Here is a 25352-nt window from a genome sequence, read left to right on the forward strand (position 1 = left end):
ACTTGAAGCTGACATGACAAGAGACTGCAGGGTGACGTATTAAATATGTATGTTAGTAGCACAGATCAAGGTGACTGGCAGTACCTGGATGAACGAATTTGCTGTTTTTGCAAAAAAGGGTCACTGTGGGACGGGTGTTTTCAACCATCCACTTAGAAAAAGTAATTGGGAATCGGCCCCAGTCGGTTTTAACGGTTGTTATTGGGAGATAAAAGACCTCTTTATGGTGATCGACAAATCAGAATCAAGTATTAAAGAGCATTGTGTAAGAAGTATTATTACACGGCTCATAGGAATGCTTGATTCTGATTGGTAAGTTGCAATATTTGCAGGTCCGTTATTCCCAAATAAAAACCTCTCAAAACAAATAACGCATGGTAAGCCAGATGCAGCAAATCATTTTGACAGTTTCTTTGTCAAATTAAATATAAATGTCTTTTAATAACATTATATTTACAAATGAATAAACCAAATTGCCCGTTCGTGACATTTGAACGTCGTTTCTTACCTTAAACCGAAAGTAAACGGTTTTCTCTCATGTGCGAAGTAGCCGTGTAATATGCTGTTATCGTGAAATAATGCCCTGCTTCGCGTCTAATCCGGATCACACAGTCGGGGCTCATTTCTACGATAACAACGGGCTACCTGAACATTATCCCTAACATGTATAACTTAAGCACTCTAGGGTGGTTTTTGCCTTCTCTCGAACACATGATTCCACATTGGATCCACCCATGAGTGCAAGGTGACGCATCAATATTTTAGCACCTTTTTCTTGAGATCACCGGTGTGTCAGAAGTAATTTGTTGGGCATTTTCACCAGGCACTTTTTTCAGTATTGTCACTGCACCATAATAAATTGCCAACGTGACTAATTTGCAAAAAAAGGCTCTTTTACTTTTTTGATGTACTATTAAAAAGCTTTGTTACACATCTGATAAAGTATGAAACGCTATTTCATCCTCATTGTTAAGATCATCCCCTTTGTATTTTTCCTTCATTTAATCTTCTACACTTTACACCATCAATAAGGAAAATATGCCATCAAAATGTTTCTCATCTCACCTGAAGACAGCGTGACTCTGTGACCCCAGTCTCTTAACGTTACACCCCCGGTAGTATATACGGAGTTAGGGTGATTTGCTCGTATTCCCCTCTCACCCGAGCCTTTCATTAATCTTCCTGCCGCGGGCCCCGTCTCCAGTAGGCCTCGGAGATCTCATTAAGGGCTTCCCTCAACTCTCCACTCTGCTTTTCAAACCGAGCGCAGCCGCGTGCTGTAGATTAATTGAAACTGTTGTCGGCTATATGTGTGGTATTAAAACTAACTGGATCCATTCAAAGCTTGTGAGCTCCTCGGAAGCCAGCGTTCTGAAGTGCTTTCGAGTCTGTAATGGTCTGGTTGTTTGCGTGTCTGTGTGTTTGCGTTTAATCATGCTCTTGTGTTAATGTGTTTTCAGGGTACATTGCTCCTTGGAGTGGGCGTTTTTACTCTCTGTGGGACACTGGGTAAGTTTGCCACACAGCCTACATTTGCTACAGCTTTTGTGTAATCGAATGTTAATAGCAGATTAGCACACAATGTTAGCGGTTTAACAATTAAAGACGGGATTTTGTCGGGGGGGGTGAAGTATGTGTTTTTCGATTGGCTTAAAGCTGCAATCTGTAACTTCATTGGTAATTTTCGGTTAACGCGACCTCCGCTCGTAACACAAAAAGTATGATCGTTACATTTTAGCTAACATGCGATTGTTTATGTTCACTAATACTGTATATGCATGAGGATGCGAGGTGCTTGTACAAAGTTTATTGGCTAAATAAATGTGTTGTTACTTCACAAGCAAGCGCGTACAATAATTGGCATGTTTATATATTGGTATTTATTTTTTTGTTTTATTGCGAAAAAGCGACGTTTAGAAAATATTAGAAAACTTTGGATTATTCTTACGAACTTTCTTAACTTTATATTAAGAACAGGGTACGAACCCTATATAATAACGATTATAAATCGAGCTGTTGTGTATGATTCTTTTGATACAGTTCAATTTTACGTCACAACCCACGTAAAAAATATGTTCATAAAGTAACTTGCAATTTTCAGTTTCAAACAAAGATATAGAGGCAGAAAGTTATGGATTGCCACCATAAAGTCTAAATATAATATTACAGCACTGTACAGTTATTTTACTTTTTGTGTTTACTGTATAGGTCTAACATACAAGCCAAGGATAATTTTTATTTATATTCTCTATTTTTGTGAAACATAGATAATTCTGTGGTAAGGGAAAACTGCTAGTTGGTCACACACGTACGTCTGGCTTTGTAGCGGTCTTCCCTAGCGGCCATAAACCTATATTTGTCTCACTGCCAGCCTGAAGGTGTTCTTCGACCCTCTTTGAAATGCCGCCCATCATAAATTCATAAAGTGTAACTCCCACTATGCAGTAGTCTCTGCAGGGAGACCCAGAGCCCCGTCGAGCTCCGGCTGTGCTCAGCCAGCCCGTCCGCACTACAGATACAGAAGGTCAAGTCACAAGATAATGATCACAACATTGATAGTCGCCAGAATCGAGTGCAGCAATGCAGCAAAACCGTGAGGAGAACCAGAAGTGTTGGAGCGCACGCACATCATTACACAAACTGATGTTTTACGTGTCCAAAGCTTTGACATTTGTTTCACAGAGTGGGTTTGCTTTGGTTGTTTTATTATTGCAGGGTAACCTTTTTTGTGTCGTATTTTATAATCTTTGTATTTTTAGCACTTGGGTCAACTCAAGTTGTTTTCAGTGTGCTTCAGAAATAATCTTTTACCTGACTTGGTTTGACTGAACTTGAGTCCTCAGGGAGCGGATGTTTTTGGTTGTTTGAGAGTGTGTTAGATGCTCTCTGTGGCTATTTAATAGGCTTTGCTCTTCAAAGAGTTGTTTTGGGAGGGATTGTTGGACACATTGGCCTCAAAACAGACAATCAAACTGAAGTCTGAGCTGCTTTATTGAAGTGCGTAGCAGTTTGCTCTTGACCCCGTTTCAGTCAAATCATTTTGAACTGGTTTAATGCTAAATCCACATTTTGTGTCTTAATAAATTTTTTCGATACAGAAAAATTATTGCAAATAATAGCGATTGGTTAACTTTCAAGGGTGAACTTGACTCACGTTCTGTTCAAACTCAAAAGTGGATGTTGGTGGGTGGTTTGAGGGTTGAGTGTTCCCACACAAGCTACAGACTCCCATTCATGTCCGGCTTGTCAATTCAGCTTCATGTTGATTGTGTGATTTTTGTCATAAGATTTTCCTGTTTTTCCTCTCAGATACGCAAAGATCCACATCCCCATCATTGCGTCTGTCTCGGAGCACCAGCCCACCACCTGGGTCTCCTTCTTCTTTGATCTGCACATCCTGGTCTGCACCTTCCCAGCCGGCCTCTGGTTCTGCATCAAGAACATCAATGATGAGAGAGTTTTCGGTGAGCTTGAGTTTTTCTGTTTCGGCCGCACAGTTACCGGATGGGATGTCCAGAAGATTTTGACTTTTTTCTGTTCTTTATTGACAGCAAAAAGGTATATTCTTTTAAATCTAATTTAAGGGGATAACTAGACCATTTGAGGGGAAATGACCTCAGAGATTCCTTAGAAGCACTTGGGGACCAGTTGATTGGAAGTGATTTTAATAAATTAGTTCTGAGAAAAATGCTGATGACATTTGTTTTGCTGATATTACTTTCATATTTGCATTAAATGCAAATACATGTATACATTTTTGGTTAACGAACTAGTTTAAATAACAAGTCTTAGTTTATTCACTCCCATGTCTATCAAAACCTATATATGAAACACAAAAGAAGATATTTTGAGAAATGTCTGAGTGGTTTTGTGTACATACAATGAAAGTCAATGGGTGCCAATGCTGTTTGATAACTAACATTCTTCTTCAGAGCACAAAAGTAGATATTTTGAAGTGAGTCATACAGGTTTGAAATGCAAAATGAATTTCTGGGTGAACAATCCCTTTTACGCTTTCTGTACTGTCTTTCATAACAAAAAGATAAACAATACAGCACAATATTTACTACGTTTTGTAAGTTTTATGGAACATAATTTCTTCTCCTCATTTTCCATTTACAGATGCGTTAAATGAAAAAAATTATGAATAGCATCTCTTTAGTCTTTTGGTTTTGGCTTTTACGCATTTCTCGTCATGTTTTTGTTTATAATGCTATATGGCACATCATCCTTCAAAATATCATTTTTACAATTGCCAATGTATATCTCCCTTATTTTGTCTATAAAACAACTACATTTTGAATCTCCAGCAGTGCATCCTAATGTCCTTGAGCTTGTTTTTGCCAGCAGGGTTTGTATTCTGACAATTTAAAGCTGTAGTACTAGTGATTGTATGCAGCTTGTGCCGAGAACACACCGACTGCAATTTCAATGTCTGCTGTGAGCATTTACATTTATGTAAACACAAATGCATTGAATGGTTCTCACTCCCCAGAAGGCACTCTGCGGCTAATTTTTTCATACCGGCTGTCATGGCGTTCCTGCAGAATAAACAAAAGAACGTGAATACACAGCATTTCGCGGCACGTTCAAAGCCCACTGCTTTGACTTTCCTTTTGATGCCACATCCATGATTTTAGGTCCCGCAGGAGTCATTATCCAGCACAGAAGCATTAAGGCCATGCTACAGTTAACTACTGTTCCTCCTGCACTGCAGAGTCGGTTTCATTGACTGATGTTCTCTGTCTCCCTCTAGTGGCTCTGTACGCCATCAGTGCAGTGTACTTTGCTGGCGTGATGGTACGGCTCATGCTGACTCTCACACCGGTCGTGTGCATGCTGTCCGCCATCGCCTTCTCCAGTGTGTTCGAGCACTACCTGGGAGACGACATGAAGCGCGAGAACCCGCCAGTGGAAGACAGCAGTGATGAGGATGATAAGAGGAATCAGGGGAACCTTTATGATAAGGTCAGGGGAACATCAAAGGTCACAAATGTTGATGTTAAGACGGGCTATACAAACACACAGTTTAAATGTTTTTGTTTCATTTGCCAAACCAAGTTATAACAGTTACAAATTTATTTCATTTGGTCACAAATTTGTAATCGTGGCAGAGGGCAAGTTAGGGGATTGTGGGTAGCTTGTTTGTCACATCTGTATTAGGTCTAATGTAATTGTTGCCTCCTTGTTTCCTCACAGGCTGGCAAAGTGAGAAAGCACGTGTCCGAGCAGGACCGCCCAGAGGAGGGACTGGGGCCTAACATCAAGAGCATCGTCACCATGTTGATGCTGATGCTCCTGATGATGTTTGCTGTTCACTGCACCTGGGTCACCAGCAACGCCTACTCCAGCCCCAGCGTGGTGCTGGCATCATACAACCATGACGGGTATGAGCCTGGATGGTAGACTGAAGTGCTGTGGAGTTGTGCTTGAGTACCTGTAAATAAATTTTTGTGTTGATTCATGATCGCCTCTAGGTCGAGGAACATCCTGGATGATTTCCGTGAAGCATATTACTGGCTTCGGCAGAACACGGATGAGCACGCTCGGGTCATGTCCTGGTGGGACTACGGTTATCAGATAGCAGGCATGGCCAACCGAACGACCCTGGTGGACAACAACACGTGGAATAACAGCCACATAGCACTGGTGAGATACCCTGCATCTGAAGCAATTAAAAATATAAATAATTTATATAGAATCGGCACTTTGATGAAAACACTGATTTTCTGGCTCTTCTGCAGGTTGGCAAAGCCATGTCCTCCAATGAAAGTGCAGCCTATGAGATTATGAAGTCCCTGGATGTGGATTACGTCTTAATTATCTTCGGTGGAGTGATCGGATACTCGGGCGACGATATTAACAAGTTCCTATGGATGGTGCGCATTGCAGAGGGAGAGCACCCTAAAGATATCCGGGTAAGTTAGTGGCTGTTTGGATCTCTCTAAACAAACGCTTCATGTGTTTTGATAAAATTATATACAATTTATTGTGTAATCGTAGGTCAAATATGTGACCCTGGACCACAAAACCAGTCATAAGGGTCTATTTGTCTGAATGAAGATTTATGATAAATAAATAAGCTTTCCGTTGATGTATGCTTTGTTAGGATAGGTCAATATTTGGCCGAGTAAAACTATTTGAATTCTGGAATCGGAGTGTGTGATGAAAATCACCTTTAAAGTTGTCCATCAGGCAACCTCTGTTTGAACAACAAACATGTTTGTTTTAACGCTCTCTATTGTCTTACTACTGTAATGACGTTGTGGAGAGTAGACAAACCTGAAAGCGAAAATTCTAAGCTTTACATAGATACCAAACTTAAGTTGGTAATTCTCAAAGAGCCGGCAGCAGCATGTGAAGTTTTTATGCGTATTTCCAGAAATTTTGTTTGCTATTTTGCTGCATTTACTCACAAAAATAAAGAAGGAAATTTACAAAATTTCTTCATGGAACGTGATATTTACTTGTATGGCGAAAATCATGTGGATATAAAAAAATCAAGCATTTTGATCCATACAATGTATTGTTGGCTATTGCTACAAATATACACATGCTACTTATGACGGGTTTTGCGGTCTAGGGTCAAATGTGATTTGTGTTGTACTATAAGACTGTATGTTAGCACAATACACCTCTAAAGCACTTCATGATATTACTGTTGAACTTCGGATTCCTATTATTACAGTATGTACAACAGGTCTTTTATTTTATATATATATAAAAAAAAATTATATAATTTTTAAGCTTTTTGCGAGCACCATGTAGTTTTGTGCAATCGTAGGTTAAATATATTTTGTTTATTTTGTAGAATGCGAGTTGCGAAGTCCCTCGTGCTGTTTTTCACAAAGACAGATTTCTGTCACACATTTCGCAAAAGTTTCTTACACATTGGGCTGAAAAATATATTGCATATTACATATGATCTATAATGATGCTGAAGGCATTTTAGAATCTCATGATTATTGGATATTGTCGTAAATTGTCAGCCGTAAACAACACAGATGTGGAAGTAGACAAGGGAGTCGCCAAAAAGAATGTTATTTTGGCAAATGTTTGGTTTTCAAAAAACGGAAATACTATACTAAATGCAAATGTATTTGTGTATATTTTGAGTACAAAGTGTTCAAATCAAATTTTCCAAGGCATGTTAGCCACTGAATTGTTCACCCCATTTTTTTTTTGTCTGTACGTTCACGGCTCTAGTCATTTAAACAAGCCGCAGGATATACAGTTAGAAAGAAAAGTTGTTTTGCACATCCCCGTTACAGATAACACAATGCAATCTCCTTCTGACTCAATTTTCCTAGAACATAATTGTACTGCATTAAGGGAAACATACTACCGTCATGTTTTCAGATGTGCAATTTAGATAAGTGTTGAACTACATTTGTGTGTGTTTGTTGTTGTGCAGGAGAGCGATTATTTCACACCACAGGGCGAGTTTAGGGTGGATAAGGCCGGATCGCCCACCCTGCTCAACTGCCTGATGTACAAAATGTCTTACTACCGCTTTGGGGAAATGCAAGTGAGTATCTCATCTGTTCGAGATATTATCAGTATTTTTAGTTTTCAATACAGTTATTTATTTATGACACGATGTAGTGGTAACCAACAAGTTGCTTCAGAAGGCATTATATAAAGCGAAATGCCTTTTTCCACAGCTGGACTTCCGCACACCTCCCGGCTTCGACCGGACACGTAATGCTGAGATCGGCAACAAGGACATCCATCTGAAGCACCTGGAGGAGGCGTTCACTTCCGAGCACTGGCTGGTGCGCATCTACAGGGTGAAGAAGGAAGAGAACAGACAAGCTCTGGACCACAAGCTCCGCAACATCTCAGCCAAGCAGAAGCACACCTCAAAAAAGGTTCTTCCCTATAGATTCCATCACAACAGTCTTTTGAGAATCTCAATGTTTTTTCATGTTTAGTATAGAAGTAACTTATGGTTCCTTATTTTTGTGGTCTACAGACAGCCAAGAGGAAGAGGGGGTTCATAAAAAATAAATTGGCTCTGAAAAAAGGCAAGAAACTGGTCAAGAAGTCTGTTTAGCTATTGAATGGAAAGGTCTAGAATGGGAAAAATAGGAAAACAAAAGACAAGGACTAATGCAACTAGTAAGTAATCCACCAATAAAGAAGAACATTAGTCGCCTGGCACCGCCCCCCTAAGAATATTTGATTGGAGGCTTTTGGTCCTGTGATTGCCTTGACGACACTGAGGTTCCACGATCGGTTCGAGGATGGAGCACGGATGGGGATCAACACCCGTTTTAATCTGACAACTCTGGACTCAGTTTGGTTGTTTTGCCTTTGTTTTGTTTCTTTGTTTTTCTTATGTACTTGAATGTGCCGGTGATGCAAGCGACGCGGGCATTTGTTTAATGGCAGTCACTATTTTTGTGGTAACATAATCTAACCGAATGCTAACAACTGACCAACGGATATCAATTCAGTAAAGCTCAGTGAATCTTGGAGCACCAAAGAAAATATTTTTTTGTTTTTGTCAGAGCCTGTATGAAATGACCTTTGATAGATTGAAAAATAAAAGATGTGGAATCTGGAGAATATGGATCTGCAGTCTGACGGGGGCAGTAACTTGCTCTTTTGGTTTTAATTCTCTAATTTTTCCTGTGTAACAGAATGAAGCTGTGTCTTCGGCTCTGAATTTGTGTGTTTCTTTCCATGGCAGATGGAAATCGAGTCTTTCTTTCCAACAACAGACTCCGTTTTTGCTAAGGTTTAACTATCGTGGTGATTTTTGAATTATACGTTTTGTTCATTACGTTTTGAATGTTTTTGTTTTCTTTTGGTTGTAAGATTTTAAAGGTTTTGCAATAATTCAAAAATCTTAAGTTTAATGAAGAATCCTGTTTTTTGTTCCTTTATTTCTCATGTTTTGTCCAGAGAATGCCGTGGTTCGGCATCTACTGCACAGTTTGCCACTTGTGGATGTTTTTCCCCTTTTTTGACTAAAGTTTGGGCCAATTAGAAATTCTGAACGACTGTCTGCCAGGACAAAGTGTGAATTGAATTAGCTGTAGGATTATAAAAATGCTGCATTATTAGTCTGAATGCACTTTGTCTTAGTTCAACTTAATCTGGATCCACTACCGAGTAGCATGCAGGTGGAGAGTGTGTGTTTTTACTGACTATTGCCATCTTTTGTTTTTACGTTGAAAAGAACGCTTTCTGCAACTTCAACTGGGTTTGGGCTTTCCTCAGTTTAACTTTGGGCTGTCATTTCAACTTTCTTTGTTTCCTGCCTTTCTAGTTTCCAGTTTTGTGTGTTGCTTTTGCTCCATGTTATTTTTTTTATATAATTGGAAGGAAATTTTTGCTTTTCCCTCTACGTAACATCCTTGTGTTGTTCTCGGAGGGCTCCGAATCTTTGGAAGGTATTTATTAACAAGAATGAAATTGAAGACGAGGAAGCCTTTCATCCTAAAATGCAAAAAGCTGTAATATTCTTTTTCAAATGAAAATTTATTCCATGAATTGTAAAAAAAAAAACACAAAAAGTCAAAAACAGAAGAGATGGAGAGCAGCAGTGATGCTGTTGTGAGTTGATGCCGTTGTGATTAAAAGACTCAGTGAAAGCATTGGCCTTATCCATTTGCACTTTCACATACTGTTCTCATTCATTTTCATAACAGATAAAATTTGGGGTTTTTTAAGAGAAAAACAACTGCTCAGTTCTCGGGTCCAAGAGTACTGCATTGATATTCCACATGTGTCCACTAGACAGCTCTAGTGCATCACAAAAAAACCCCACTAGCATCTAAATTCGTATACTTATATAGCAAGCAGTTATTAAGGTTAGCCGTCACATTTCATTACATAAATGTATACAGCTTTATAAGATCACATCTATTGGGTTCCACTAATGTCATTACATTTTTGACTGTCCCTGCATCAGCTTTTATACAGAGTCTTCTCCGTATTGGGATTGCTAACAGTTTTATTCCTTTACATGACAAGACTTGGATTTCCATTTAACATGTTTAGGTCTCTAAATGATAAGCAGAGATGAAAACATTTGTGTTTTGCAGTGGCGTCTTTATTTAGTATCTAAGTACATATTGTGGGAACACCATCTGCGATCATATACGATTGAATCAACAAAGCAGCCCACATTCACAACTCATTCAGAGCACCTGTAATGTTACACATCTACAGAATCTACCCCAGTGACCATCACAGGCACACATGCAGAACGGCTTCATTTAATTTAAAAGACACTTAACTATTATCAAAAATTCATGGAATTGGACCATCTCATTTAAATTGAACATTACACGCGATACAGCTTTTAAATGTACAATTTTGAGATCTTGCACAAACCTGGGTTAGTTACAAACATTCTGAGGGACATTTTCAGAGGGTTTTTGGGTATGTGGTATTTTTCGCTTACTCTATACTGTATGCTTTTGAATGTGTGTACTTATTAAATACTGAAAGTTAAATTATGTTTTGGATATATATTTAATTGTTATGAAACCTCTCCCAACACATTTAGCAGCATAAATCACTGTAGTTCTCACCCTGCTGGGAACAAAAGCTGGTTGTGCTGGTCACCCATCTTGGTCAAGATGATGTTTGGGTGGTTTAACTGAATCCCATCTTAACCATTCAAAACGGACCACTGGAGGGTGGATGCCTTAAAGGGACAGTTCAGCTGTATATTCGTTTCTTTACCCTCGAGTTCAAATCTGTATTCGTTTCTTTGTTCTGATGAACACAGAAGGATAGCTGGAGGAAAGCTTGTACCCAAACAAGTTCTTGGCCACCACCGACTACCATAATAGGGTTCAATGGTTGTCAAAAGTGCCCCAGAACTGTTTGCTTTCCTACATTCTTCAAAATATCTTCTTTTGTGTTTAACAGAACAAAGAAATGTATAAGCAATTTATGGTAGTGAATGGAGAACAGTTCACATTTATTAGCCATTCGTTTTTGCTGGAGTGTACAATGAATCTTGACAGAAAAAGAGTTTATAATCCATTTATAGAGCTAAATTTATTGGCAAAATGAGTGCGGTTAAAAAATATTATTCACACTTCTGATCATCTGCTTTGGAGTAGACGTCAACTTGCACGCAATAAAGATGAAAGGAATCAAAGTCACTTGCCATCCCTGGATTCCCACTTATGGAAAATACAAATGAAAAGAAAACTAGTTTAATATCCGTGGTTAATACTGCGCTAATACTGGGTTTTATTTGGTTAATGAAGTGTTGCTTTTGTTCATTCAAGCTGAACTAAAACAACCATTTAAATCATAAGATCACGAGGTGTGAGGTCACTTAAACATTATATAACACCTCACTGCTTTCATTTACGCAGCCTAAACATCTGTCTCGGTGGCCTCATCGCACAAAACAACTGTCATATATGATTTACTAACAAGGATGCTACATCTCTCTTGTGTGTATAACTGATTACCATAAGTAATATACAAATATAAAGATATTGCACAAGTTCACACTACATCAGTTTGGGCCTCGGAGTCCAAGTCTCTATCATCCGAAGGGGAGGTATTTTAACCCCCCTCGACTATGTGTGTTGCTTTTGGCACCTTCCGCTCTTTGTAAAATGTGTGGAAGAAATGGATCAATCCCGTTCCCTGCTCCACAAGTCCCATTGGCCGGCCACCCCCTCTTTTACTTGGCCGTTTCCCTCCGAGGGCCGGTGAGGGACCGACATCATGTGGCTCCGGTTTAGCTCATCACTTTGTCTTCCATAGAGGATTGTGGTACACCCACCCCTCCCCCTGAAGTACATTTCAAGACAAAAACAAATGTTAGATGTGAACTTATAACATTTTGTATGACTCTTAAGAGTGATATATATATATATATATATATTTAATAGTTATACTATACTGTATACAGCCATGAGACCTCAAGTACACACTAATGCTTTTATACCTCTTTGATAAAGTACTTTGGTTTCCAGGGGACTTGGCTGGCCGTTCTCTGCTTCCCTTCCCTCCTCTGTCTCTCTTCCAGCTGGTGTTTGTGTTCAGTGGCAGTATCGATGTCTCCCGTCTTCAGCGCGGTGGTCACGTGCTGCCACAGTCGCCTGTCAATCATAGTCACAGGGCAGGGTTTAGAAAGAACCGCCCAGTGTGTTGAAGTGTGGGTCAGTGCTGGAAAGCACTTCCTGGCAAACTCTAATCTGAACTTCTTGAAGTAGGAGCATAAAGAGGCGACATATCTTTTTCAAGATATATTATTTAATAGATGTTTGTTTTTTTGCACATTTGTGTTACAAAAATATTTTATAATTTACAAATATTAATAATACATTTCACATGCATTTTTATTGTTGCATTCATTTAAAAAGACCTAAGAACATTAGCTAAATAACAAATACATAGGCCGCTTCTCAATATGCGTTCTTCAGCGGTCTTGTGTCCTAGTGTTCTCGCCCTACATCATTATTAACCATAGAGAGCGCATGAAAGTACCCGGATGTGTTCTCGATATCAAGGATGCATCGAATGCAGCTTTGCGCTCGTATGGAACCCGCTTGATGTCCGAGAAGTCAGTGCACTGCGTCCATCCAGGTTCTTTTTACCGAGGCCGTCTCGCTAGAGCGTTCTCCACGAGAACACAAGTCCGTTCTTTGCGCTCATTGAATTGAGAAACGGCCATAAACACCATTCAAGTCTTTTTACATCATTTGTCAGTTTTTTCAAGTTAATGGTATCAGAGAAGTTATTTCAGGTTTGGAAACGTTACTAGTTGGCAGACTAAGGACCCAAAGGGACCACAAATGTTCTGGTACACTAGGCTTGGAAACATAAAAGCTAGTGTGTGTGACCCAAGATCAGTTGCCCCGTGTCTACTCATATCGACTGAGATCATGAATCAGCAAAAGCTTTTCCAAATTGTATCCCAACTGTCAGAAGGATCAAGTAATCCTGACTTTTGCTCTCGGCCATCTTGTCTTTTTTGATTGCATTACGCAGCTGTGTTAAAGCCAGGCTGATAGCATTCGGCACTCTGTTCTGTCTGACTGCCCATCCATGGATCTCTCTCTACAATAAGCCAATAAAAAGCATTAGAGATTATTAAGTGAAGCCTCCAGCTCGCTCATTGCCAGTCGGTGTAGGGTATGAGGGTCATGAGTGTTGCATAAGAGCTCTAGAGGACCAGGATTTTGCGAATATTGTGCTAACATGCAAGGTACTCACACTTACATGCAAGGTACTCAAGGTACTCATACACCATCATCTGAAGTTCTACCGTTTATTAGCATTGTGTAAGTACCTTGTTTTTTACACGAGGATGGTTCCACTTAACTTGCATGTGAAGAAAGAGAATGCAAACCACCTTTTCAAGTGGAGAAGTGCCGCTTAAAGCACTTAGCAAAAAGTGTCTCTCAAACACTCAAGTGTTATTGTTATATTATGGTTATCACAACCAAAGCTACATTTTAACATTTTCTCACCTGGACTCATATGGTCCCTGTCTCTCAAGTGGGTGGATCTTTTTCCTAATGACCGGAAGTTTGGATGTGTCAATCACTTTGGTCTCTCCGCTGTTATAGGTGAACTCCAACGTTCCATTCCACTCCCCCTGCGCCTTGCACACAATGGTGCCGGTGGGATTGTGCTTTACCTCGGCTGTAACCCTGTTGGAGGTAAAAGGAAATAGTTTTAGACAAACTATGAAAATCCGTTCCATCATTTTGACCCAGAAAACACACTTTAAATTCAGTGCATGACACTTAAAAGAAAAAATGTGATTCTAGGTTAATGTGACTTGTGTGAATTATGGAATACAGGTCACAAATGTTCCTGTGGTTTAGACACTATGGGACTATCTTTTTGTGCTCTTATCCACGTTTATGTAAGTTAAAGTAAACATCGGAACAATTCATAAATTGTTTTCTTATTTAAGACACAGTTTTATCTCACAGACAAGAATCTTCACTCTCACCTGTGAACTTTCCCTCCGTAGAAGGGTTTGGTGTGGAATGTGACCGTGGCGGAGTATCCGCTTTTGGCGCAGTTGATGGAAACCTTTCCGCCCAACTCCACCCAAGGCACCGTGAGGATGGAGCGAGCGTATGCAGAGGGGAGAGTGAACACATACTCCTCACCGTGCTCCAAGAGATGTAACACTCCTAACACACACATGAACAAAACGCAGTGATCAGCAAAGCTTGCCAGAATTCTGGGGGCAGTCTGATGCACTTTGCATCTTGTGCTGCATAAAGCTTTCAAAAAGCCCTTGAATGTTTCCATCAAATAAGAAATTCAATAAGTTAGAAATAAGTAGCTATTTTGCTCTGACAGCATGACAAGACATGAATAAACAGAGGTTATCGCATACCAAAAATGTCACATTATTTTTGTTATTTGAGGTCTGAAAAAAACAGAGCATATTTCTTGTTCTTTACACCTGTTTCTCCGGTTTTCATTTAACAAAAGTCATAATTGTATCTAAACTATTCCGACATTTTTGATGTGGCAAAGTTCTGCTTGTAGTGTTAACTGAAGCTTTAAGGAGGATTGACAAAAAAGAAGCACTTCAAAAGAACATTAATAAATATAAATAAATTATATTGATTATTTATTGCAGTTAACTACAGTTTTATCTGTTGATATTAATTCATATTAACAATAATAACATTAACAGATAAAACCATAGTCACGATGTATGCTTCATTTCTTGTGAGCTTCATATACATTTTTGTATAATCAAATAAAACCCTGATGCCATAATCATTAGACAATTATTATAATTATTAGACAAAATGATTAAGTTTAGTGTTTTTCTTTTATTCTGCATCCCATGCTCTTGTGTTTTAATCAAACCTGAAGTGGCATTAAAAGCGAACATTGTACTAACGCCCTTCGGACATCAATTCTGGTCACTACTGTACATTAACTGTAACTGGATCTATATAATTCAGATGGCAAAAAACCAGTGGCCTGCACATAATAGAGTATGTTCAGCTCTCTCAGTGGACCTGGCCTCATTTTTCTGGTTACATAAAGGACAGCTGTCTAAATCTCCATGGGCATTCAGCCGGCTTGACAACAGCACATCTGGTTGCCAGAAACAAGAGAGCTAGGAAAGAGCTGTGGTTCGCTCACTCTTTTCTTTGATTGCTTCTATCTCAACCGGTGATTTGATCAGTTTTAAGAGTCCAGCCTGGTTTCACATCTGGTGTTTTACAACCCAGACCAACTTCATGTACTAAAATACTACATTTTGCATTCAAGTCAACAATTAAAGTCAAAATTGCTCATTGCTTAACAGATGTTTATGCTGTTGTTGTGGCTGATTCATCCATGCACATTATCCATACATAATAGTACTTGTCTCTTAGTAGTTTGTTTAAAATAAAGAAATCGCTACCCACGGTATATGGGAGAATGAATTAATATTTTGACCCATAATCCCTTAAATTCCTATAAAGGTTCTCGTGATGTAATTAACACAGTGTACATTACTCAAGAGGATTAGTGCAAGCCAAGTAATTAATGTTGTCCAAATAACAACAGAGTCCTATCTAGATAAGCTCATCATACAGTTGCTAGCATCACTCTCAATGATCATTCACTTCAATCAAAGAAAGAGAGAAAGCAAGGAAGAGAGAGATGATGGAAGACAGAATAGAGAATGTAAGAAAGAAAAGAGAACGAAAGAAAGAATAGAGACGAATGAATGTAAGAAAGAATAGATAACTAAAATAAGAAAAAACATGGGAAAGAATAGAGATCGAAAGAAAGAATAGAGAACGACAGAAAGAACAGAGACGAAAGAACGTAAGAAAGAATAGAGAACGAATAAAAGAAAGAAAGTATGAAAGAATAGAGATAGAAAGAATGAATAGAGTATGAAAGAAAAAATGAACAAAATAAAGAATAGATAACAAAGGAAAGAATAGAGAACGAAAGAATGAATGTAAGAAAGAATAGAGTGTGTAAGAAAGAAATAGAGAATGAATAAAAGAAAGAATAGAGAAAGAAAAAATGAACAAAATAAAGAATAGATAACGAAGGAAAGAATAGAGAACGAAAGAATGAATGTAAGAAAGAATAGAGTGTGTAAGAAAGAAATAGAGAATGAATAAAAGAAAGAATGTACGAAAGAATAGAGAAAGAAAAAATGAACAAAATAAAGAATAGATAACGAAGGAAAGAATAGAGAACGAAAGAATGAATGTAAGAAAGAATAGAGTGTGTAAGAAAGAAATAGAGAATGAATAAAAGAAAGAATGTACTAAAGAATAGAGAAAGAAAAAAGAAAGAATAGAGTATGAAAGGAAGACTATAGAACAAAAGAAAGTATAGATAACGAAGGAAAGAATAGAGAACGAAAGAAAAAAATGAACAAAAGAAAGAATTGAGAAAGAAAGGAATAGTAGAGAACAAAATAAAGAATAGATAATGTAAGAAAGAATATAGAACAAAAGAAAGAATAGAGAACAAAAGAATGAATGTAAGAAAGAATAGAGTGTGTAAGAAAGAAATAGAGAATGAATAAAATAAAGTATGTACGAAAGAATAGAGAAAGAAAAAAAGAATAGTGTATGAAAGAAAGAATGAACAAGATAAAGAATAGAGAACGAAAGAAAAAATGAACAAAAGAAAGAATTGAGAAAGAAAGGAATAATAGAGAACAAAATAAAGAATAGATAATGTAAGAAAGAATATAGAACGAAAGAATGAATGTAAGAAAGAATAGAGTGTGTAAGAAAGAAATAGAGAATGAATAAAAGAAAGAATGTACGAAAGAATAGAGATAGAAAGAAAGAATAGAGTATGAAAGAAAGAAAGAAAGAAAGAATGAACAAAAGAAAGAATAGAGAATGAAATAAAAAATTGAGAACGAAAGAAAGAAAGAACAGAGAACTGTTTTTCTGTTTTTATTCAGAGAGACAGATGTAGTTTTAATATGAGCACCAGTAAATAACACAGGCCCTGAGGGGAACAGGCCCATCTAACCACAATCAGCTGATCTGGAAACAGTGTGTTCTCTGGACTGACATCTGAGCGGTTTGAGAAAAACTGTCTCGGATTGAGCAGACCTTCAGGCTTAAATCAAACAATGATGAACAAAACTCAATCAACCTAATAGACAAAATAACTTCATGAAGAGATATATACTGTAAAGAAACACACACTACAACATCACATGTCAATGATACCGTATCAAACAGGAAGTGAAGACCAAACTTCCACTGAAGAACAAACTCACCCTCTCCAACCATTGACACTCCTATGGACATGCCCATGAACTTGCTTTTAGTCCAAACATGGGTGTTAACGCATATCCTGCGCTCCTTACACTCGCAGTAAAATCCAGAGATGGGAGGGTGGTGGGACACCTGTTCAGCAACAAAGCGTAGCCGGTAAGATCCCACCCCATCAGCGGAGGCATGCTGGACGGAGGGGACAGCCGCAGGGGCCGGGCTTGAGCTGGTAGTCCTGAGGGGCTTCACTTTGTGTCGTGGTATGTCCCATGTGCAGTGGAAGCACTCCCCCAGAATGGGGTTGTAAGGCTTCTTGGCAACAGCACCCTTACGACCCTCATGGAAGGCGGTCAGGTAGTATTCCACAAATCGGATGATGCGTTCTTCGGCCGTGGCTCCGGATGTGATGGCCAGAAACACGCCCGGATGGGCCATGAAGTTGGCATACATCTCTAAAAGTGAGCGTTTCTCAAGAATAAATGTGGGTAGCACCACCTGAAAAACAAACAAATGTGTGTGTGTACGTTAACCTGGACGACTGTATGAGGAACACAAAAGACGATTTTTGTATAACGTTGGTAACCGAACAACACCGCCCCCTGAATGACTTCCATTGTATAGTCACAAAACCACTGAGATATCTCTCAAAATATCTTCTTTTCTGACCCACAAAAGAGTTAAATGAGGGTAAATAAATGAAGTTATATTTTTAGGTGAACTAAGTTCCTTTGGAAAAATGTAAGGGTACATTTAACCGCTTGTGTGCATCCCTTATCAATAAGGACTCATGATTTTCCTCATCATGTAATGCTTTGAGACGGATTCATATAATAACTGATATCTTTTGTTTGCGACACAGGCTCTGACTCCAAGGATCAATGCTCTGTTCATTCCCTGAGGCTCACGGCTCTCACAAACACACACATATACTGTAACAGCATCTCACGACAATCCATTTTTCATACCGAACCATAATTCGGACAAAAGTATCCCAACACCTTTAATATCATGTCATGATTGAACTTGCCAATTACAATCCTAATCTAGAAAATGAAAAGGAACATCCATCCATCCATCCATTTTCTTCTGCTTTATCCGGGGCCGGGTCGCGGGGGCAGCAGTCTAAGTAGAGATGCCCAGACATCCCTCACCCTAGACACTTCCTCTAGCTCTTCCGTGGGGACCCCGAGGCGTTCCCAGGCCAGCCGGGAGACATAGTCCCACCAGCGTGTCCTAGGTCTTCCCCGGGGTCTCCTCCCGGTCGGACGGGCCCGGAACACCTTCCGGGGAAGGCGTCCAGGAGGCATCCGGAACAGATGCCCAAGTCACCTCAGCTGACCCCTCTCGATGTGGAGGAGCAGAGGCTCTACTCCGAGCTTCTCACCCTATCTCTAAGGGATCGCCCAGCCACCCTGCGGAGGAAGCTCATTTCGGCCGCCTGTATCGTGGATCTTGTCCTTTCGGTCATGACCCAAAGCTCATGGCCATAGGTGAGAGTAGGAACGTAGATTGACCGGTAAATTGAGAGCTTCGCCTTGCAGCTCAGCTCTTTTTTCACCACGACAGACCGGTACATCGACCGCATTACTGCAGAAGCTGCACCGATCCGTCTGTCAATCTCCCGTTCCATCCTTCCCTCACTCGTGAACAAGACCCCAAGATACTTAAACTCCTCCACTTGAGGCAGGAACTCTTCACCAACCTGAAGTGGGCAAGCCACCCTTTTCCGACTGAGGACCATGGCCTCGGATTTGGAGGTACTGATTTTCATTCCAGCCGCTTCACACTCGGCTGTAAACCGAAAAGGAACATTGAATCCGATAATGTATCCTGTTAGAAGAATGTTGTCTTTTGTTCTCAAAGTTCAACTGCAGATATGTCTGTTATGAAAACTGTGGTTTATTTATTGACCCCACTTATTTACAGATCATTACCCTGCTGAAGAAAAACAGCTGGTCATATGGTCTATTACGCATGCTAGATGTTCTGATGGGCAGCTTCACTATAAAGACTTGTTTCAGTAGAACAGTGTGTGTGTGTGTGTGTGTGTGTGTGTGTGTGTGTGTGTGTGTGTGTATACCCGTGTAAGGTCCATGCCCAGTTTGAGCTGAGATAAGAGATGAAGAATGATGCTCCTCTGTTCATCCAGGACTCCGAGGTCTTCCTCTTCATTGTCCTCCGAGTCTGTGATCTCCTCGCTGGAATCCAGCGAGTCTGGACTGGAGTTCTGTAATCACACAGAGAACAACTTCTACTGAACACTATATTTGTACATTTTGATTAAAAACAGGTTTTCCAGGATTTCCTACACAAGGGACAGATTTACAAACACAGGTGCAATATCTAATTCCTACAATGACCAATTCAATCTACCAAGAGCAGCGCAAATAAGTGCAAGGGTTTAAGACATGTGTTTGCAAAGAAATAACACTACCAATACTAAATTTAACATTGTTTAAATTATATAATTATATACAATAATACATTAGTTTAGATGCATTATTGAAAAATGAAAAGATTGAAAAATGGCGGATGCTTTTTGGTTGCACAGCAACTATTTTCAATCTTGGGTGGCTAATGTAGCTGACTCCTTCCATCACTCATGCACAAATGCTACATTTTTCCTAATGCATAATGCAAAGAAGCGATCCAGAAGTGCCTGCCCCAAAGCATCATGGGAAGTGAATAAAAGCCTCTATTCCACAGCGTTGAGAGATGAGCGAAGATCACAAGACCTCTTATTGGATCACTCTCCTTTCCTTTTCAAGGCACACGAATGTAACACAGGGGAACCAGATGGGATTTAAAGAGGTTATAATATGATTTGACAGTAAAGTAAAACAGTAGGGTTTTGTAGACTTGCGATAATCCCCAAGGTAAAGCTTACGTCCACTGCCCGTGGCATTATTGTACGTTTTTATTAGATTCTCTCGCAAACCATTTATCATAGTTTCCCTTCCTGGTTTCTCTCTCGGTGATGAAAAGGAAATTATGTGTTCCTAGAAAAAGGAAAGAAGCTCAGCGAGCCGAATGGGACGTCCCCATTTCGAACAGCAGCGATCCACCTGAATATTTCATAAAACAAGGGCAGAGCATTTTCTCCCTCCCCCTACACACACCACAGACATCAAGGTTTAAATAAACACATGCGGATGAGGTCACGTTCAAGGTCATACATCCTGAATCAATAAAAGTGCTTGTGATGCAATGTCATTCCGAATTACAGTGGTCCATGCTGTAGTGTTGTTCAATCAGATTCACACGCAGTGACAGATTCAGTCCTTGTAGGATCAATTTAAAGTCTGTGGTGTCATTTGTGTTGTTTTATTTTCTTGGTCTGTTGATCAGTAGTCAAAACAGTTAGCTGAAAGTTGGATGGAAGCCAGTGATGCAAATCAAATCAAAGATCATTTGTACAGAGAGTTGAAAGATGCAGTGGGATGAAGAGGCAGCAGACCATCGAAAGTGCACTTGAAGTTTATTTGTAAACCATTATGTACTCTGATTTACATTGCAGGTAACTTGTAAATCGTGAATTACTCTCTGCTCTCCACAAAACTAAATTTCCATTTGAGCGTTTGGCAAATGTTAAAGAAAGTGAATTTAAGATTAAATGCCTCTAAAACAACCCATGGTGTTGGGATCATAGCATCATGTTTTATCAAATGAGCAATAGGAAAATACCTGCTACCACAAAAGAAGAATACATTTCTCCTACTATAAAAATCTAAGACGAAGCTGACATAAATAAAACATGGCAGAATAAACTCTTCCACCGGGAGCAAAGAATCACGTGGAATCTGTAAAAATGTTTCCACCAAAATATTTCTCAACATGAGCCAAGAAAAACGTTCCAACGATGAATAAAGTTTCCTCACTCCCCGCACTCCAATGAGTCACCCATCATCTGTGAACATCCTCCACCAAAATCAGGAATGAACACGCGTCACTAATAAAAAAAGATCTCAAACTTACATTCATTTTGGGCCGATTCAGAAATGAGCTCCTTGCTGTTCATCTCATAGTTTAATTGTGGTGGTCTCCACAAAACTCTCTTTCACGAACTCTACCTTCACTCTGACACTCTTATCTCGCTGCCCAGCTGTCCCTGAACCGAGGAAAAGCTTCCCCCTCCTACTCTTCCAGTCTGTACTCTCTCTCTCTCTCTCTCTCTCTCTCTCTCTCTCTCTCTCTCTCTCTCTCTCTCTCTCTCTCCATAGTCATTCACACAGCTTCTGTCTGGACTTGCCACAGACTGCTTGCAAAATTCCAGGTGGACTTCATAAGGTTCGTTCAAAGTACAGAGAAACCCACAAAGGACGCAGTGACTGACGGAGGAGAGATAGAGAGGTTAAAATTGAAATCTTCCATGATTCTCAATCTATTGAAGCCCCTCCCACCTCATTTACATTTAGAATTATAATTAATTTAGACTCTTTTTGCAACAAGCAACAGTATGGTCAGTTAAGACTAGGATAGTGACTGTGATCTAATCTGTGGTCAGAGGCTCAAAGGAGTAGTGCACCTCCAAAATGAAAATTCTGTCATCATTTACACGTCATCTTGTCATTTCAAACCTGAATGACTTTCTTTCACCTACAAAACCCAATAGAAGATGTTTTAAAGAATGTCGGTAACCAAAAACCATTGGTCCCCATCGACTTCTATTGTATGGACACTAAATCAGTGCAAGTCAATGGGGACCAACGGTTTTCTTTTACCAGCATTTTTCAAAATACCTTCTTTTGTGTTCTGCACAAGCGATGCCATAGAATAACCAATTTTGGTTCCACAAAGAACCATTCAGTCAAAGGTTCTTTAAAGAGCCATTCTTACATATTTATTATCTGAAGAACATTTTTTGCACAGAAAGAATTTGTGTTTCACAAAAAGGTTTTCCAGGTGTTAAAGGTTCTTTATTTAAACAAAAAAGATTCTTCTTCTATGGCATTGTGAAGCATCTTTGTTTTTGAGATGCCACTGAAGAACCATTTTCGTTTTCCCAAGAACCATTTACACAGCATTTAATATATTTGTATAATTTATATTAAAAAAAGAAATTCTGCTACAAAGAAGCTTTTGTGAAACAAAATGGTTCACTCAGTGCACGGTGCAATGCATCTATTTTTCAGCATTTCAGTCAAAGATTCATTTATTTAAAAAGACAGATGTTGAATAAAGAATCACATGTACTCAGTGATGTTAATTTATTTGAGTGTGTTATGAGTTTAGAGTAATGTCTGATGATGTGTTTAATCTCCATGTGGTCTTATGATCCTCACATGATCCTCTCCTGCACCACAGGAACCTTTTAAACGTTTAAACGTTCAGATAATACTAGTGTACTGCTTTCTTCATACTGCATAGTATCCTGCCAACCATTTTTGAACAGATGTATGGTTAGAATTGTGCATTTTGCAATGACAAATGTGTAAAATGACATTATACTGCATTATTGCAACAAATAACATAAGCATGTTATTTATATTTGCATGCCGTGAAACTAAAGTAATGCCGCTATTTTTCAAGCAGAAGTGTCTTATGCTTCAGTGAGGGATGAATGAAAGTGAGAGGAGTCAACTATACATCCAAAGTCTCCGTGCCTGTGTAGAAAACAGGGCTTCAAAAATACACTTCAATTGCAGTTCGAGCTCCAGGCTACAGATGCTTTCACACAGAATGCAATAAGCTGTATAACACTTATGAAACAAACAAACAAAAAAATCTCAGGACAGGCTTTGAATTCACGCTCCGAGTTTAACGTGCACAAAACGCACACTGCTGACCCTGAGCAACGCAACAGGAAAAAGACACTTGGAGTAACATGAAAGACTCATTTGGGTATAAATGTCAGCTGACAGTTCTTGATCAGGTGACCTGACGTCACACTGAAGCTGAAAATAGTGGGCTGTGGTAGTGCAGGGATTAAAAAAAACACCGCCTTCATGAATAATTCATCAACATGCGTTCATCTTTAGGGGAGGAGTTGAATGGGGGCGCTTATGCGGTGAGGACAAGACTAAACAACATTAATAAAGACTCAAGTCCTCAATGTACTCTTTCATACATTTACGCTATCATCGCGTCAAACATCTTATGTAGGCCTATGCCTGAACAGTCCCATTTTACAACTCGGCTTTAAAATGCAGCTGACAATGAACATGAGCCACACAAATTGAACGTTCTTTTTCTTCTTTTTATATCTTTAAAACCTTTAGGAAAATGGGACATTTTTTCCAGCAGGTTGTATTGAAGTTCTATTGGTTTCCATCTGCCAGATAACAAGTCCCACAATCCAACACGAGTCACGACCAGTGAACACCCACAGAAGCTAAAGAGAATCTTGAACACCAATACAATACCTTATATAACCACTAAATCCCTTTAAAATTAATGCGTTGGTTTCTTTTTAAAGCAACGTGGGACTCGTTGTCTCCGTTGTCCAAAAAGGCCAACTTTAATTCTTTGCTGTACATTTACACAAACTTCCCCTTCCAGCTTCTAAGAGTCGTGACCAGCAGTCGTGACTGAATTTATTTTCACTGCTCTCTAGTGCCCTCTTCTGATCGGCACGACGATATTCACACAGTCAAACATCACAGTCCAGTGTGACTGCAAAGCAATCTTACACAAGGACAATTTGAATTTTTCTCTGTATATATTTCTTTATTCTGATAAACACATAGAAAGATATTTGGAAGAATGATTGTAACCAAAGTTCTTGGCCACCATTGACTACCATAGTAGGAAAACTACATAGTACCAAGTAGCTTTCCTAAATTCGTCTTAATATCTTCTTTTGTGTTTAACAGAACAAAGACATTTATAAAGCAACTTTTCCTACTATGACTAATATTGATCAGAACAAAAAAACTATACAGATTTGGAAGTAAACGGAGGGTGAGTAAATAAAGAAAGAATTTTTATTTTTGGTGAACTATTCCTTTAAGAAGACGTTATATGCATTTTGACACGGTAAAGAGATTTGACTCATTGAGTGTAAAACGAAACAGGTCAAGGTGAATGTTAAATGTTATGCAACAGTTCGTTCTGGTCCACTAATGTAATTTGCCACGCTGCCAAAAGTGCTGATAATGTATAATAGCACCGGAAAGGTTTATTGCTTGTATCACTCCACTTGTGAAACAACTAATGTGCCTCAGACTTTGCACAGTATTGCATGTTGTATTCATTGGATATGGAGACATTATCTTGACTACAGTATGTCTGGTCTAGTATTCCTGTAGCTGAGTTAGCGGAGGGATCGATTTCCAGGGAAAACACAGCGACCTACTGATGAAAAATGTATAGCCTGAATGCATTGTAAGTCTCTGTGGATTAAAGCGCTTGCCAAATGCATAAATGTTCATCCTGTTTTTTGCAGAAATTTACATAATTAGGATTTGCACTGTTTTATTATTTGTTGTTGCTTGACTTTAACCTGTAAACAATCTTAAAAATAATAAATATTTTAATACAAATATCTAGGAGAATCAGAAATAAAGGAAACTGCACATCCAAGAAATGAAGGAACACAAGTGCCTCAAGCCAAGCTGCAGAAACTCGGTTTATGATGGGATTGATGGATGGGGCTCATATGAACTCATGCAGTCGATGCTTTAAAAAAAGCACAAACTACACATTCACTACATTGCTATCACCATCACCATCGTGTCTTCATAATATTCAACAGTGATTTATAGATTTAATGACATGTAAATGTTAAATGAATTAGAAACATTACGCCGGGTGTGTCGCAGAGGAAACATAGCATAGATTCTGTCTGGTAAAGTGGCGCTTGTTCATCCTCACAGCCGATTTAATAACACACACAAGGCGAAAGCAAAATGAATGATCTCCCTTTAGGCTCTCACGCACACACACATTAACACACATTTATAACAAAGATACACTGTGAAGAAACAGCAGCCGCGGCCTCTCTCCAGAGGCACGCGGGCGGATGAAACAGAGACCGGGGAGAGGAGGTATCCAAGAGGGGCTGCCTGACTCATTCACGCTCCAATGGGATTGTGGGTATCCTCATTCACCCACCACAGACGGTAAAACTAGAACACGTCCAATTAGCCCTCCTTTGCTGTAAAACCCCAGCAGGCATACACACAATAGCGAAGC

General features: G+C 39.2%; 2 protein-coding genes across 3 annotated transcripts in view; one reads left to right on the forward strand and one right to left on the reverse strand.

The window, feature by feature from the left end:
* The window catches only part of stt3b (STT3 oligosaccharyltransferase complex catalytic subunit B), a 39239-nt gene extending 30664 nt beyond the window's left edge, over positions 1 to 8575 (forward strand). Inside the window, exons 8-16 of the mRNA XM_079469597.1 lie at positions 1461 to 1509; positions 3310 to 3464; positions 4757 to 4968; positions 5200 to 5387; positions 5478 to 5649; positions 5745 to 5918; positions 7415 to 7528; positions 7665 to 7871; positions 7976 to 8575. Coding sequence (XP_079325723.1) covers positions 1461 to 1509; positions 3310 to 3464; positions 4757 to 4968; positions 5200 to 5387; positions 5478 to 5649; positions 5745 to 5918; positions 7415 to 7528; positions 7665 to 7871; positions 7976 to 8056 — 1352 coding nt within the window. The 3' untranslated portion in view covers positions 8057 to 8575. The remainder of the gene's footprint in view (positions 1 to 1460; positions 1510 to 3309; positions 3465 to 4756; positions 4969 to 5199; positions 5388 to 5477; positions 5650 to 5744; positions 5919 to 7414; positions 7529 to 7664; positions 7872 to 7975) is intronic.
* A 903-nt stretch (positions 8576 to 9478) lies between these two features.
* The window catches only part of osbpl10b (oxysterol binding protein-like 10b), a 33093-nt gene continuing 17219 nt past the window's right edge, over positions 9479 to 25352 (reverse strand). For both annotated transcript variants that reach the window (XM_079469599.1, XM_079469598.1), the window contains 6 exons: positions 19300 to 19446; positions 17225 to 17714; positions 13952 to 14138; positions 13461 to 13643; positions 11933 to 12086; positions 9479 to 11775 (listed from right to left, as the gene is read on the reverse strand). In XM_079469599.1, the coding sequence (XP_079325725.1) occupies positions 11731 to 11775; positions 11933 to 12086; positions 13461 to 13643; positions 13952 to 14138; positions 17225 to 17714; positions 19300 to 19446 (1206 nt within the window). In that variant the 3' untranslated portion in view covers positions 9479 to 11730. The remainder of the gene's footprint in view (positions 11776 to 11932; positions 12087 to 13460; positions 13644 to 13951; positions 14139 to 17224; positions 17715 to 19299; positions 19447 to 25352) is intronic.

This window comes from Barbatula barbatula (genome assembly GCF_947034865.1).
Source record: "Barbatula barbatula genome assembly, chromosome: 12".
Lineage (NCBI taxonomy): Eukaryota > Metazoa > Chordata > Actinopteri > Cypriniformes > Nemacheilidae > Barbatula > Barbatula barbatula.